Source organism: Anneissia japonica, unplaced genomic scaffold (genome assembly GCF_011630105.1).
Source record: "Anneissia japonica isolate Jap-2015-1 unplaced genomic scaffold, ASM1163010v1 scaffold277_len1293397_cov203, whole genome shotgun sequence".
Classification (NCBI taxonomy): Eukaryota; Metazoa; Echinodermata; class Crinoidea; order Comatulida; family Comatulidae; genus Anneissia; species Anneissia japonica.
Window position 1 is genome coordinate 255,117 of NW_022719460.1, and position 17,374 is coordinate 272,490.

Here is a 17,374-nt window from a genome sequence, read left to right on the forward strand (position 1 = left end):
AAATCAGAAAAATCCTATTTGTTCACAGTGGATCATGCGGATAAGTATTACTTTCTAAACAATCAATGATAGTAAACAATACCATTGATCAACTATTGCAGTTATGACATCTCGAGTCAGTCGGGTATGACCGACATTAAGTTTTGGCGAATGGTACCAAGCTAAACACGCCAAATATCAAAAACTATATTTTTTAAATCATGGCAAAAGCACAAATGTATACAAAAACAGAAATTTAAAAAAAATATATATTTCTGATAAAAGCTCTCTCCACACTATCACATTGTATGTCACAAATTTTTATGATATGCCCATATATGAGCATGATGATGTCATATTACACCCAAATATGGGCATATCACATTTACTTGTTACAAAAAAATTGATAGTGTTGAAAGAGCTTTAATCTTGTGATCCAATTAATACAGCGAGTTGTTCGACAGCAAATCTTTACGCTTCCAAAATTAAATGGTCCCTAATTACTTGCGTCCTTTGTAAAAGACACTTTATCTACGTTTGCCTGTCTTCACCCAGCAATATAAGGGTAGGATGAGAATAACCTAGAATAAAATTGCAGCTGTATGACTAGGAATACTCCCTTGGGATTGGAGGAGGATACACATGGGACATGGCGTACCATGGGGTACTAATTACCCGTATTTCTGTTAATTTACACTTTTATTCATTTATTCACATTATTATTATTTCATATATTTATCTAACTATAATCTTTATTCATCCTCACAAGATATATATATATATGTCTATTTTTATTTATCAGTTTTATTAATATTGTATCTAGTTTTACTTTACGTATTTTTTAATTTTTTAATATTTTCGTATACTTATAGGCTCTATATGTCAGCTGGGAATAAAATGCATAGTTACAACTACATAGAATATATACTGCACAGCGAACATGCACAGTACGCGTCATGTACATATACGTATATACACTAGAATTAGCAAGTTTCAAAGTTGAACATTTGAAGTTGTGAAATTAGTCAAGTTCCATTACCGACGACAAGGTCGAAGACAGCAAACCTGTAACCAGCAATACCCACCATGAATCACGATTATTAAAACACTTCTGAACTCCTTGACAGGCGCTCTGAGGACTGAAAAACTACACAATTTTGTACTTGTGGTTGATAATTTTTGGCTTCCTATCAAAATTGGCAAGAAAGTGTAAAAAAAACTATTTCTGAGATTTTTATCGCTGTTTTTGTATCTGTAATAATAATTTGCTTAGCTTTTGAGGGAGTGTGAGGGTACTGTAATTGTGTGACTAGGAATAACAGGGGAACATCAACGTGGGAAGAGGCAGCCAAAGTGCTTGATCACTCTTTCCCCAAATGGACAGTTGACAGTCACAAGTTTAAAATTGGTCATAAAATTAATTTATTAAAATAATTCAATTTATTTTATTTGACCATAAAATAAGCACAGTGTATTAAAGTTAAAGAGGTCAGGGTGAACTGGTTCCAATTAATAAATGACTATGGCTCAAGGAGAATCAGCTGTGATAAAAGATAATCAATAAATTAAGAAACAAGTTACAAGATACAAGAAACTTTTACTTGTCTTCATGTATCAAAAGAAAACATAGTCAAGCAGCTTTTTAAATTGTATAACATTTTTAAGATCATACACAAACTAGCAATGAATGACAATAGATAAATGAATAACAAGAATAATAAACTCCAATGTAACATTTTTTTTATTAAAAAAAATAAACAAAGTCTACTGCCAAGAAGAGAAACAGAAAATACTGAGGTATATGCCAGCAACACAGCGGTGGTGCTAGACATCTGCCAACAAGGGGTCCGACGTGTCCGATGGAGGGGTCCGAACCAAGGCGACGATGAAGCCTCGGTCGACGGCCCGGATTAAAAAAAACCCCTGTTAGGGTTCATGGGGAGAGTTTTTATGGCTTAATTTAGCCCTAAATGTGTTTTTAGACCACAACATTAGGGATTGGCAATCAAAATAGCTTTATTTGGATAGGAAAATTATTTTTTTTTTTTAAATTTTTGGTCCGACTCCCTAGTCGTTCTTTGGACAACAGGGGATCCAGGCCAGACTGACGGGTGGGCAAATGCCCACCCTGCACCCCTCCCCCCTCACCACTGGCGCCACCAACGCAGCCAAACAAATCAACAAAGATCTAGAAATTCCTCCTAAAACCCAGCTAAAGGTGTCCAATAATAATACTACTCAAGACTTACATGGGGCTTCACATTAAAACAAAATTCAGGTGCTTAACAAAAATGTAAGAGAAGTAAAGGATATTTCAAAATCTGAAATCTGGTGGGGTCCTTGGCAAAAATATGGGATACGTTTTTGGACAGTGATGTATAATCTTTATTGCTATTGCAATTTAGATTATAAGGATTTTCTAACTAAACATGTCTAGGCCTAGTATTAGAAACAAATCTGATAGGGTCAAGTGGGAATCACAGTATTATAAGTTTACAGACTTTCTTTGCACATATCGCCGCCTACAACCTAAGCATGATAAACTTCCCCTTTCAACCAGTTGATTGAAGAACAAACTTAAGAACAGAAAATATTGGCCTACCAGTATTTAATTTTTTTGTGAGATAAAATCAACATTTTTTAAAAATAAAGGAAAGAATTTGTTACTATGTAGCCCTGAAGTCTCTTTAAAAGTGTGGACATGTTAAAGATGTTCCCCCACATCTAATATTATCAATCTAGACTCCAGGGAGCAGAAATTAGTATCCCATCTTAATCAAATAGAAAAGTAAACTTTCCATCTAACACAGAATAATAAGAGTTTAACTACCAAAGTTGCATGTTCACAGTTACAAGTTCACTCCCATAACAATAAGCTGGCTTCCACCCTAATGTACCAAACAACCCTGGTAGTAGCAGAGATTTATAGTGTGTGAACCCACCTTAAAACACCGAATTGTTGACTATCAAGTGTATAAAGAATATAGGAACAATTATCATTCCTGCTAATTGGCAAGGAATATACAGTACTTTATTTTCCTGATTTTCAATTGAAAAATAAATATAAAAAATAATTAAAATATTTATTTTATTTTTTACCATAGCATAAACAATATACTGTATCTTGACACAAGATTACAATCTGAAAATAATTGGCAAAGCTAAAGTTTTTGACTCATGTTTAGCACACACATCAGGTTGCAGATTAGTAATCAAATCTATTTTTTTTTTTGTATAACTTTGTGATCATGAGACAAATTGACATAGGCCTACCCAATCAAGGTCTCCCTGTAAATGTCTAAACATGAAACTAACAGTGTGCTTTCCCATAGGGGTTTACTTCTGATAACAGTTTTACTTTTCCCCTAAAATCTTTTTTTTTAATGTTACTCATTTTTAAGCACATGATTTTATCAATATTTTTGGCATAAACTATAGGGAAAAACAGTAACTGATGTAGGCACACTAACTGGCCAAAAATAAAAGTTTTACTTGAATTCAAAATCAATGATATCAGCGGGTTTGCTAAATATTTTATTTTTATTTTAAGGCACTGCGTTTCAAAGCTAATGCTTCCAGTGGTGGCCTTTTTCAATATTATAAATTATTTCATTGTATTGCATATTACATATGCGTTAAAGAAATAAAGTTTGGAATTGAATTGAAGATGGGTCTTGTCTACCCTAATGATAGTTCTACATGATCTTCTATGTGTTTCATTTTATACAGAATTTTAAAAGGCAGGCTTTAAAGGGGGGGTGACGGAGAGGAGGGACACTTATTTGCTCTGCATTTGTTTTATTAGAATATGAGCAGAAATGGAGTACAAGAATTTGCTGCTTACTATTTTTAGCATGTTCTTGATATTAAAGTCATTAGAAATTATAATAAAATAATACCCGATGTGAATATGACAAAAAGAGTTATTGATATGATTATGGAAAACATGTTAAAAACAAAAGATGTTATTAAATGACATATAAAATCTTGGATCCATTTCGAATTTCAAATGAAATGAAATCTATATTGAAGAATTTAGGACTAAAACAGGATGTAGGAAAAGGCTGAGCCTTTCGTTCCTATATATAGAGTCTAGACATGTAATTTAATTCTCACAGATACAAAAACATCTAGAAATACACAAAATGCAATAGATGCCAACACTCCTCTAGGACAATGAATGTCATATTCACAACATCAGCACTAATACTTAAGCATTTGACTGATTTATGTGTAATCTAGGTATATGGGCTAAGGATTGCCAATAGCAAATGCATTAATGTCTTACATAAAAGGCCAAATAAAAAAAATTACTAGATTCTTGTCCCCTCGTGGATCCATTTTTTCTGCCTCACCAATATTTTTTTTTTTTTAATTCTTTATGTACGAAAATCTACTTAACTCACATCATAAAAATTCCTGGCATGTATAGTGTTTTTTTTTATTTGCTTTCAATGTGTTTACTTGGTAAAAGTGAGAAAGTAGTAGCTGTTTCCCATCAACCATCTTGAATTTGTCAACTTAGGGGTAAAAAAAAAAATAAAAGTGCCATCATTCTCCTTTTTTTCAAAATATTAGGACGAGAAACTACTTCTTTTTTACTTGGCCTAAAGCAACAATCCTTTTAAAACAGCACCTACATTTACACTCACATGAACATCACACAAAATGGGTAAATACGCAGGAGACAATCTTTTTTTATTTTATTTTAGTAACAGCATGTAATCACGATTAAGGTGTGATTAAAAAATAATTTGAAACTGGGTAACCCATAGGTCATGGCTAACTCGATATTTGCTTGAAATTGTGCCACAAAATAAGCAGTATAACAGCACACCAATCCTGTAAAATTTGCATTATTTTAACTTATTATTTTTCAATCATTCGTTGTTTGGGGTCTCATTTCTGGTGAGAAATTTAAACTTGCCTTTTTAATAACCATTTTAAAAAACCGAAGAAATGGCTCTGAATGACACAAGCAAACAGCATTTGGCAAGAATCAATCCATTATCTATTTTTAAGCCTAGAGTACCTGGGGTACTTTCTCCTACTTTCTCTCCTCTTGAAATTACTGTCTACACTTGGTATGGCTACTGTATTGATCACCAATAAATCTTTCTTCTAATTACTAATCAGATTCAACATTGAAGCCAGTGAGAATGCTTTGGATCAATACAAATATTGTCGGACATTTATTCCTTCAATGGCAGGATTATAACAAATTTTATTTTCAATTTAATGCTTAAATCTGTAATTGACAAGATCATATGTGTAGCATTAAAAAAAACAAATGGCATTGGTAACATTCTCAAAGTGTATTACTGGTCTAATCTAATTTAAAATATTGAATTATTTTAATTTATTACTCATCTACAAAATGTGATTTTGGAAAAAAAAAACTTAACTGAATGTGGTTAGGGGATTTTTAACATTTTCATAAGAGTACAAAACATACTCTTTTCTGTAACCCCCTGCCCTCCGTCAGAAAGAGTACACAATCAAATGTTGATTTGTGTCATTTTGAAAACATATTACCTTTTTCATAAAAAGAGTACTATATTTTCATCTCCCTAAAGCATTTATTTAAATAATGTTAAAAATTATGGATGGCCCCTTATGTGTCAATGTACTTTTGATATTGGCATGTTTGCCATTTGGATTAAAAGTGAAAGAAGATAAAGAAACCCAAGATTAAATTATGTATATAATATTTTGAAAGATATACAACTTTCATTAAAAAATAATCTGGTAAAAGCTTTAAAAATAAAAATTTAATTTAATTGCTCATTTAATGATTTATTTGGCTTTATATTTTGATTGCTTAAGATATGAATTATATAAAATATCTCTTGAAATAATTATTGTGAAAGACTATCAGATTTTGATTTGAATTACATTGCATATTCGCCCGAGGTACGGTATTATGCAAACATTTTGCTATGCTCTGGGTATGATGCATCCTTCAAAACTGAAATAAGGTTTAAAGTACAGCAGTTTCATATAGACTGTTTGTTTATCGCATCACCTTACCAAACACTTAATACATCCATGCTGTGATCTGCCTATCTTTATCCTTGGATGTAGATTATTGTTCATCGTTGTACTGTGGATCGTGCAGCATGCCATGGTGTTCTGATATATGATAATGGCACTGAGGAAAAGGCGTATATTCGTTAACAAGTTCACTGACATGGGTAAAAGGACCAAAACCTTTCCCAAACTAATAGCCGTGTGCTTGTATTACTAGACATGTTGCAAGCATATTAAAATTACAAAACAAAAGATGACTACGAGAATATGTACACTGTGCACCGCCTAAAACGTCACCACAGCTCCAAACTTTTAAACCTGCGTAACATAAACAGGCAAATATATTTGAAAAAATCATTAGTTAAATTTAAATTTATTATTAAAAAGTATTGCAAGAATTGTTATTTTTAACAATAATTTAAACAAATTCCGAAAGAAACTCCCAATATGTCGGTGGTTTCTCATTTTTTTCTTAATAATGATTGGCCAATGAGCATTCCGGCTATTATAATAGTAATCAGTGGTGTGCACTACCGATCTACCTCCCACTATTTATATGTAACATATTTTGAAATTTTGAAACTACAGCACATGGTATAATTAAAACAACTGAATGCAATCACAATTGAAATCTTTCTAAAGTACATACCTCTCCACAGGCCCATCAACAAATAAAAAAAAGGAAAGGAAAATCAAGACTAAACATTGCTAGTCCTGACATGCATGTTCAATATTAATCACATTTTAAAAAGGGCGTACAAAAAAAAATACAACTTCCAATGATAGGTTGATCATACAACTAACTTCACTCAAATATTGTTTCACTAATCAAGTTGGACAGAGAAAACAGAAGCAATTTTGAAAAACAATTTATTCTGTGTTTAATGCTAATTGTTTTACTTTTATTATCCTGTGCATGTAGGTTATCTAACCGTAGATCAGTAAGGCTCTATAGAGTCAATGTTACAGGTTGTATGAGTTTTGATTGACAGTTCCAGTAGAAGGGAAACAACATCCCAGGAACACAACTGCCACTCTCCAGCAAAAAAAACAGTCATCCACTCTCCGCAAACTCCTGTGGGTCAAGTTTAAAGTTCAATGGTAATTTGTGGGACATGACTTTGGCCTGACGCAGCTAATGTTTGACACACATAGCAGCGTCGCCGGGAACTGAAACCAAGGCTATTGAAAAATTGCGGTTTAATCAAATTATACACGATGCGATTACACACATCAGAGACTACCTTACTTCTTATATCAAGTTTCATTGAAACTAACTCCAAATAAGGAAAGTATTGCTAAGACTCAGTTGAGCAAAGTACTCAATTTAACCTACTATTCAACAGCCCTTTCATTGCAGTTAAGTGGGATTTGCAAGTCATAAGTAAAACACTTTGTTTGTGAAGAAGTACATACTCTTGCAGAAAAAGTGGATGAAACACATCTTTGTATATATGTCACTTCATATGCATATAAATTATGCATAATAAATTAAACAGTATAATTTTTTTTAGACTGGAATAAATTGGTGTTGAACCACATGCAAGAAATCAACATATTTACATGTAGCTTGATGGTTGAAGCTATTATATACAAGAAAATGAGGGTTTCTGGTACACCAAATAATAGTCCTATAATGATGGTGCTATGGTGACATGCAATAGATGCTCATGGTAGGGTACCATATATCGTATGATAACATATAACTTTTGTGGTAAACAAGATGATAGTGTTGTGGTGACATGCTGAGGTAAGCACTAGATAACAATCATGATCATGTTCCTGAAGATGGTGCTATGGTGGTACACCAGATGATGGTGATCCTGCTGAGGTATCGAACCTGATAATGATCATGTTCCTGAAGATGGTCCTACGGTGGTACACCAGATGATGGTGATGCTGCTAAGGTATCACACCTGATAATAATGATCATGTTCCTGAAGATGGTGCTATGGTGGTGCACCAGATGATGGTGATGCTGCTGAAGTATCGCACCTGATAATCACGGTTATGTTCTTGAAGATGGTGCTATGGTGGTGCACTACTAAATGATGGTGCTGTAGTAGTCCAACAGATGCTGGTTCTTTTTAAGTGTACCAAATAATGGTGTTATACAATACTGTAGTACCAAATGGTGCTATGGTGGCATACCACATGAAGATGCCATGATAATGGTGCTGCGATGGTGCTTTGTAGCGGTACCAAACCGTGGTGCAGTGGTGCGCCAGATGATGGTGATGTGGTAGTGTTGGCACACCAATCATGCAAGGGTTGTGCACCAAATAATCATGAATTGATTTGGTAAAAAAGGCAGTGCTTATAATGGTGTACCCGATATTGTTTGTATCGAGAATTCAAGGTCTTCATGATATGACTGGCTTGGCACATCTCTGTCCTACATAGGCCTTCACAATAACATGATAATTACATATGAAATCCTCACTTACTAATCTTTCAGATAACATTATTAATAAATACATAAGGATAGTAAAAAAACAAAGTTCAGTTGATTATTTAATTTTCATGTCCCTGAATGTTTAGCCAAAGCTGTTGAGGATTGAGACACATCATCATTAAGTGTAATTGCAATTTTCAATCTGTTAATAACTACAGTACTGACTCATACATGGATGTGACAAATTAATTTGATAATAAATTGATAATGGCTCGAAACACAGGTGCACACGTAATTGCGCATTTTCTAAAAACAAAACATACTTATTAGATTAAAAACGATAGAAAACATAATCACGATTTGTTTAAAATATTTACCTAGTATATAATTAAATTTTATCTTGATTTTATATAATTATTTTTCACATCAAATAGCATGTACACTTGCCAATTACAAGAAGCAATGATGTGATCATTTATAAACTAAGACTCCTAATTGTTTTTGTATGAAATGTAGCTTTTAAGTCATTGATTATAATTGATGAGTGGAGGGCCCCAGTAGAAGAAAGCAGTGTCATCAATGATCTGGGTATCGCTTGTTAAACAAAGACTAATAAAAATTAAGAATGGGAATGAAGATCTTAGTCATAAGAAGAAATCACTGTGTTTCACAGCAACTAACATTGGAAGGCTCAACACAAAGAATGCTCTCTTTAAATAAGGCTAAAATAAAAAAAAATAAACATGTAAAAATCTTTTGAATGTAGAGCACTGTAGTACAGTGCTAAGTAACATAAAAATCCCCTTTTTACTAATGTATAATTTAATTTTATGACATTGTATCTATATTTCTACCTTGTAAACATGATTTTAATTACAAAATATACTTAATAACTAACAATTAACTATTATATGGTAAATTTATTAGTTGAAAAGTTAGGGAAACTGAGGCTTAACAGTGAAGAAGTCAGCTGTATAGACTGCTTCATGGTAGTTGCTTGGTAACAAAGAGATGTCATACTGTATAATGACATCAGGGGTTCCAAGTTGGAAGAACCCATTTCCGGGAGATTTGTTTAATGACATTAGGGGTGCTATATATTTTATGAGGACAGAGTGTAGGTACCAAACGAAGGGCCACACCCACCTCAGGCCCACCATGATTGGTGCTGAGGTGATGACTTTTTTTTAAATAGGTGCCATTAGAAGCCCACAAATGGCACTGTCAGATTACAAAAAATAATTGGCAACCAAAGTTTAGGCCTAAATAAAACAGAAAGATTTGTTTTTTACTGAATTTGCGGGAGATAAGTGAATTTCTGGGAGATTTTTTATGTTTGCGGAAGTGGGGGAGACCATACCGATTTCCGGAAGACTCCCAGGGATTCCGGGAGACTTGGGACCCCACCGAAATAGTGATGTACTATAGTACTCTATAGGGATGATTTAAAACCAACACTGAATACAACCAGAATGAGTGAAGAAATATAGGTGCCATTAAACATTGTGATCTGTTTTTAATTTCATCCAGTTGTTCTCCCTCATCTTTCAGCTGGAAGGCTGAGCACATCATCTTTCGGAAGAGGCCTTTTAAACTGTTGGTCCCATGAGCATCACATCCCCTGTGAATCCTAAGCAGATCAGAAAGAAGCTCAGAATGTCCCTATGGACCAATCACCAACTTGCTTGGTTTAGGGTGGCATTGCAAGAAAAAGCACTGAGGAAGAATGTTGAAAGACACTTCACTTTTATATTTGAAAAAAGGAAATAGGAATGAAAGTTATTGAATACAGTTGAATGAAAAAAAGGTTTTGGAAAGCACAATTTTTATTCTATTAAACTCTGAGGCAGACGACAGGAAATATACTTTTAGGCCTACGGACTTGGTTTCACTTGTGGTATAGTGTACATCAGCATCTGTAATTGGCTGGTTATGATATATGCCATGAAGACTTACTTCGCACTGCAAACATGACTAGCAAAAAATTATTTGCTGTTTTTTTAATATGTTTTAATATCCAAATGCAACCCAGAAATATCTTTGAATCTCAAAAGTCATAATGCGCTAGGATCCCAGACTTGATTCTAGAGCATCTCAAGGGAAATACACGATGCATCCAACTGATGAATGCACAGTTTCGCCAGGACTGATTCATGTACCGCCGTAACTTAATCAGGTTCTAGCGAAGTCAGCTTAGGTACCTGTCTTATAGGTTTGACAGGAAATCCACTACAGTATGTGTGTACAGCACATGAATTGTACTGTACACACAAATATTTACTAACATAACAAAAGGCTTAGAAAATGAGTTTTTTAAGTCATGCAACCTACAAAATTTCAACCTAGTATCAAGTCAAAATCGTAACTTCTAAACCACCAGCACATAACTTCTTTAACCAGCATATTTAGATGATAATATGTTATGGTTTGTTTTTTCAACTGCCTTCTCATAGTAAAATCACAAGGCTAAAAATACAAAGTTGATCATTAACATGATCATTTGTATACTTAACAAATTGCTTCTTCAAGAATAAAAAGATGGTCATATTTGTGAAAAATTTCTAAAATGAACACGAAAGCTATAAAAGTTGCTCATAAGATGTGAAGCAGGAAGTATAAATCATTCAACCCATCTGTAATGAAATTGTTCAATGTGCCCGTATTAAAACATGCAGTCAGTCAATCAATGTGCCCATATTAAATCAATCAATCAATCAATCAATAAATTTATCAAGCAATCAATCAATCAATCAATTTATCAATCAATCAGTCAGTCAGTCAATCAATTAATCAATGGAGTTTTTTTTTTTATTTATTCAATCATTATTGGATCAATTAATCAATGTAACTCTAAGACACTATTACATAAAAAAAGAATAAATCAAGTATATCATTTACAGAATATATCAGCCAACCAATACATAGAATCAGCCAATTAAGTCAATGTATCAACAACCAATATATATCAAATCAAGTCAATTATTTAATATATTAGCCAACCAATATACAATTATATTAAATAAGCCAATCAAACAATTTATTCAATATATCAGCCAACCAATAAACTAAATAGATTATTTAATACGCTTAATTGATCAACCACATAGAGAAAGTCACTGGCTGATGGTAAAGATTTATGTAATGCATAATCGTGACAAATCTACTTGATGTCAGCAATAACTACATGTTTTTTTTTATTCCTTACAGATCATACTAATCATCATCTTTATAATAATATAATTATGTTTTGATGAGATACCAACCTTATTGTGTTGGTCATCCCTGTGTTTTCCATTTAGCGTGGAACACAGTCACATTCTCGACGTTGATTCCTTCTGATCGTGTGTTTTGAATGACGGATTTCAAGACCTCTGGCAGCGTCTCGTCAATCATGTAACTGGTGAGTATTGTAACCATTCCGCTCGAGTCGTACTCGGAACTCTGACGAGAAAAGTATCGGCAACAGTCCAAGATACCATAGAAAGACCTGTAGATATTATTATTATTATTATTATATTGTACTATATGGTTAGAAATGTGACAAGAGGGGAACTTCTTCATCTTTAACATATTTTTTTTCTTTTTATTACAATTACACTTGTCACTTTGAATGAGATGTTTTTTAAACTAAATTTCTTTTTGAAGCTTTAATAGGAGATTGAACTTTTTTTATCATGAAAAATTTTATGATAGAAATAAATTTGTGGGAAATAGGTATTAAATAGAAAAATTTTCAATATGAAAAGTGGAGAGGAAACAAACATCACAAGCCATGGAGATATTAGTGTAAATCATACAATTATCCCAAAAGAATAGCAGCTGCCCTTTCATAGTTGTGGATTGGGCCTTGCATTCGTTTATGCAAAAATGAGCAGTGGACACTGTTTTTTTTTTTTTTTTTGGATAATGTCTATATATTATTTGTGTTGGCTTTATTTAAGTATTAAAAAATATATACAAATTCATAATAAGTACGTGTAGTTAAGATGAAGATTTCATCGGTAAATTCTAGCATGTTTCGGCAGGTCTATATCATTTTGATATTTTGTATTTTTGAACTGTTTCATCATTTGATTTGATTCATTCAGTTTCATTTTGATGAGTTCAATTGACTATCATTGTCTGTGTCATGAATGCAGACAGTTTTTAAGTCTGGTGATGCATTGAAGATGTTATGTGATCTATCACATCCAATCAGGGAAGATGGACGGAAATTTGATAATGATCAAAAAGTTGTTTAGGAGTCTGTACTCATTTCATTTGTGAGTTATCTTTCCCGTTTTCTTAGCTAAATCATCTCAGAATGCAAAAAATAAATGCAGAGATATCACTGCAAAAATTACACAAGTTGGATATAGGCCTATAGGAAGTTTTCTTTTTAAAAAAACAAATGGAACTCACTCCTAGAAAAGCTGTTGCTGCCTTTTAACTATGCTTGAATGGATCGCAAGATCTTAGTACCATTTTGGTCAGTCTCAATTTTCAGGCGAAATCCTAGGGTTCAGTTCAACACTGAATTTATTATAGAATGGTTAACATGTATTTTATTCACCCCGTACAGGAAGTCAAGAGTGTACTCACTAATAAGATGAAACCCTTTATATCTTGTTTTGCTAGCCCACCACTAACTGATGATTTTGAATAAAAATAAAATATAACTTTGGGCTTGTTAGCATACCCACAACTGTGGGGGAAAACAGTTTAAGAAAATAAAAATACATATTTTTAAATTTATTTTCATTACACTGACATCTCCAAATAAGAATTGCTGATAGTATTACTTTTGTCCAGGGTCGAAGGCCTGGTGAGATCAACGAAACCCCTGGAGCTAGAGGTTTCTTGTGTTCTATGAGTCCAAGTCTAAGTCTAAGTAACAAACTTAGTTTAAATTTTTTTAAAACCGAATGTATGTTTATTGGAACTCACCAAAAATTGGCCACACTTAAAAATAAGGATCTTAACATAAATATCAATGGTGAATGTTTGAAAAGAGTACAGACTTGTAAGCATCTGGGTGTTTTGATTGATGAAAATTTGTCATGGGATAAGCAAACTGACCATGTCAAAAGTAAGGTCTTGCCAGGCTTGTATTACTTAAAGAGATCACATGATTTACTCCCTCAGCATCTCCAAACAATGATGTACAAATCGTTAATAGCCCCACATTTTAACTACTGTAACATCATAGGGGGGGAAGAGCAAACAAAACACTAAGCAAAAAATTACAAGTTCTCCAAAACAGAGCAGCAAAGATAATTTTGAAAAAATCACCCTATGACTCTAGTTCCCAAGCCCTGCAAGACCTTAGATGGATAAGCCTTGATTCAAAGCTATTTCATAATGAAGCTACTACTATGTAAAAGATTTTTCATGGCAATGCCATGAAAATAGATTCATATTAAAAGAACCAGAGTATAACACAAGATCAGCAGATATCTTATATTTAGAAAAACCAAAAACTGAATAAAAAAAATAGAGTTTTACCTACCGTGGTGCCATGCTGTGTAATAATCTTAATGACAATGTTAGAAATGCACCAAATCTAGTCAAATTCAAATAGTTTATTTTATCTTGAGTGTACAATTTCACTCTGTTTGCTCACCTTGTATATACTGTAAAATGATTTTTTAGTATTTATGTATTGTGTTTCTTAATCTTCTGTTTTTGATACTTAACTACTACATAAGAAGTTATAATGCATGCTCCGGGTATTGGGATGCGTGCCATCGTGTTTGGGATTCGGTGTTTCGGCATTGGTTTTACATTGTGTTTGCTTTTATTGTTTTATACTACTTATATTTATACGGCCTTGCACGGCCTTGATGAAAAACACACTTGGGTGAATCAAGTTTTACTGTGTTGAAATAAAGTATTTATTATTATTATTAAATAATGCTATAATAGCAGTTATGTTTGAAAAAGTTCTGCAGCAAAACATTTCGTCTATGTCTGGGTGGGTCTGAAGAGCATTAGTTGGGTTATGGAGGACTCATTCAGTAAATTCAAGGGTGGGGGTTTCACCAGAAAAGAGGGGGTTTGCCCAAAACATAAAACCCACCCTGGCTACTGGGTAAGAATGAAACATTTTACAAGAAATATTTATTTCTTCTAAACAATTATGAATATGATTCTATCAATTGTATATCAAGTAGACTACTGATCTATTTACATTGCAACATCATGTTTTTATGACTTACAGGATTGGCCTTTGAAAGTCAGTTAAACTGAAAGTCTCATTATGAGCCCTATGTAAATATTTATTTCACATTCCAAGAAGATACATAATATTTATCAGAAAAGAGATTAGGTAATTAGCCTGAAAAATGTGCACTCTTTCCTTCTTACATACTAAAAAACATGACAACTTCAACATACAGGTTGAATATTACTATAAAGAGAAGTTTTATTAATGAGAACAATTTTAAGGATTTGAACCCAGGTTTTGGGATTAGAAGGCAAGCACTTAACCACAAATAGCTTGACATTTTTTTTTTTTTAGTTTTTTTTTCCTTGTTTTTTTTTGGTATATTTATTGTCTCATCCTTAATTAGAATTAAATTGAATTAAATTTCTTTTAATTGCTACAAATTAGGAATGAAAAAATATTTCTTGGTGGAAGTTCAGGTGAAGATTCTATATGTGAAAAGTCAATGTGAAACTATGAGAACGATACCTGTACATACCCAATGAAGACTAATTGATCATTTTATCACCAAAATAAAACTAATTTGATTACAGTAACGGTGCCAGTAACATCATAAACCCAAGGATACTGATCTGCGTGAGAAATTAATGTTTAGGTGTTTTTATGAGGGAGATAGAAACCTGTGGTTGAGATATTTACATTAGCATATCTGCTTATAATAAACCTTTTCTTTTTTTGTATATTAATTACAATTTCAACATTAATATTTACGTTGCTAATACATAGTACAGAGACAGAGGAAAAATGAATAATGGCCGGTTGGTGTTTTGATTGCTTATCACTACAGTATAACTTTTGGATACTCCTCAGCCAGCATTTTGTTGACTATGATTATATTACTCTAACATTCCAATTTTATCGTTTCCTCTCTTAGACATGAAATTTTGGAAATTTTACTTCTACAAACAATTTCACTACCAAATGTGATTTTCTTCAAAAAGCTGATGCTCGTGTGATTTTGAGTTTCCTACCCATCTGATCTACAGAGTTTTGAGTTCCATTTATTGGAACACTTGATGTTTTTGTGGAGGGTGAAAAGATGAACCTACCAGATTCGCTTATCTTCATTCTTTGTTTTCTTCCTCTTTACTGACTTGACAACCTCATTTTCTTTTTGAGCTCTCAAGTACCTATAAGTAGATTAACAATTTAAAAAAAAATCAAGTATAACAAAAAAAGAATTACAATTAATTTCATGCTTTGTCCACACTATCAATTTTCTTTGACAAAAAACTAGTGTATGCCCATATATAGTCATCATGTGCCTATATATGGTCACCATGTGCCTATATATGGTCATGATGTGCCCATATATAGTCATGATGTGCCTATATATGGTCATGATGTGCCCATATATAGTCATGATGTGCCTATATATGGTCATCATGTGCCCATATATAGTCATCATGTGCCTATATATGGTCATCATGTGCCCATATATAGTTATCATGTGCCTATATATGGTCATGATGTGCCCATATATAGTCATCATGTGCCTATATATGGTCATCATGTGCCCATATATAGTCATCATGTGCCTATATATGGTCATGATGTGCCCATATATAGTCATCATGTGCCTATATATGGTCATCATGAATTTCACGACAAATGGTCCAAGCTCCCAAACAAGGGGTCCACCCCCACCCCCTCTGGTTGGGGAAAAAATTTAATTTGTCAGGTAATAAATAAGTAATAAAATTTATTAATTATGGGATTCTTTATTTAAAAAGGATAATTTGATAGAAAACCATGCAAGTTGTCGGGGGTACTGGTACAATCGCAATAGTATACAACACCTCACACATACGGTAACACTGCTTACACTAAATAGTTTTTAATCCCTAAAATTTTACAGTTTAGTAAGGCATGCCTGAATTGTACTTTCGGTGCTCGAGATTTGATTTTTCCCCGATGACCTTGATAGAAATTCCCGTAATGCCGTAACACGCAAATTTATTACAGAAATGAAGCTACTGTTATAATGAACCAACGCAATTTTATATATATGGGAAAATATGATTTTGATGAATATATAAAAGCCCATAAAATGGTATTTGGAAAATTAGCCCTACGTTTGGCTCCAGCTAGATGCATATCAAGACCATAAAAGCAGCAAGGAAAAAGGATTTCTGAAATGGGAGGCATCTTATACGCCCGACAAACAAAGTTGTCCAAAAATCTTCTTAAACTTGAAAATGGGGTGGGGGAGTGTTGTGTAATATGCAGATTGCTTTATATGCGAGAAAATACGGTATCTTATTTGCCTGTGAATCTAACAAAAATAATAATACAAGAATTAAAATAATAATTTTATATTTATTATAATCGAAATTAAAATTATTTCTATGTTTCCTTATCACTCCAAATCTGTTCATAAAAAGATTGAGTATGACTACTTTCGATTCATCCACAAGTTGCAACAAAAGTGAACCTATCCACGTATAAACAACTTTTAAAATACTGTCAAATCCTTTGTTTGACATTATGGAACAGATTTTTAAAAGATCATGTGAATGAAAACATAGAACTGACAGGCTCAATAAACCCCTCAGGAATACACTTTGCCTCTGTAGTAGAGATAAAAAAAAAAAAAGAAACTTGTACTGATGACGAACCTGTTTCCTCTATGAAACTCTCTCTCGAGGTACTTGATGGTGTCTCGGGCCCCCTGCTGTGTCTTCTTGCTTGAATCTAGAGTATCAATCACTGAAAAGGGGAAAAAATACATTGCCTTCAGACAAATAATATCATTTAAGACGCCA

At 33.1% G+C, this 17,374-nt stretch overlaps 1 protein-coding gene across 1 annotated transcript in view; it reads right to left on the reverse strand.

The window, feature by feature from the left end:
- LOC117110926 (protein SMG5-like) overlaps positions 1 to 17,374 on the reverse strand; it is a 46,279-nt gene that overhangs the window by 6,019 nt on the left and 22,886 nt on the right. The window contains exons 4-6 of the mRNA XM_033253776.1: positions 17,228 to 17,318; positions 15,659 to 15,739; positions 11,668 to 11,891 (exon numbers count right to left, since the gene is read on the reverse strand). Of these exons, the coding sequence (XP_033109667.1) occupies positions 11,681 to 11,891; positions 15,659 to 15,739; positions 17,228 to 17,318 (383 nt within the window). The 3' untranslated portion in view covers positions 11,668 to 11,680. The remainder of the gene's footprint in view (positions 1 to 11,667; positions 11,892 to 15,658; positions 15,740 to 17,227; positions 17,319 to 17,374) is intronic.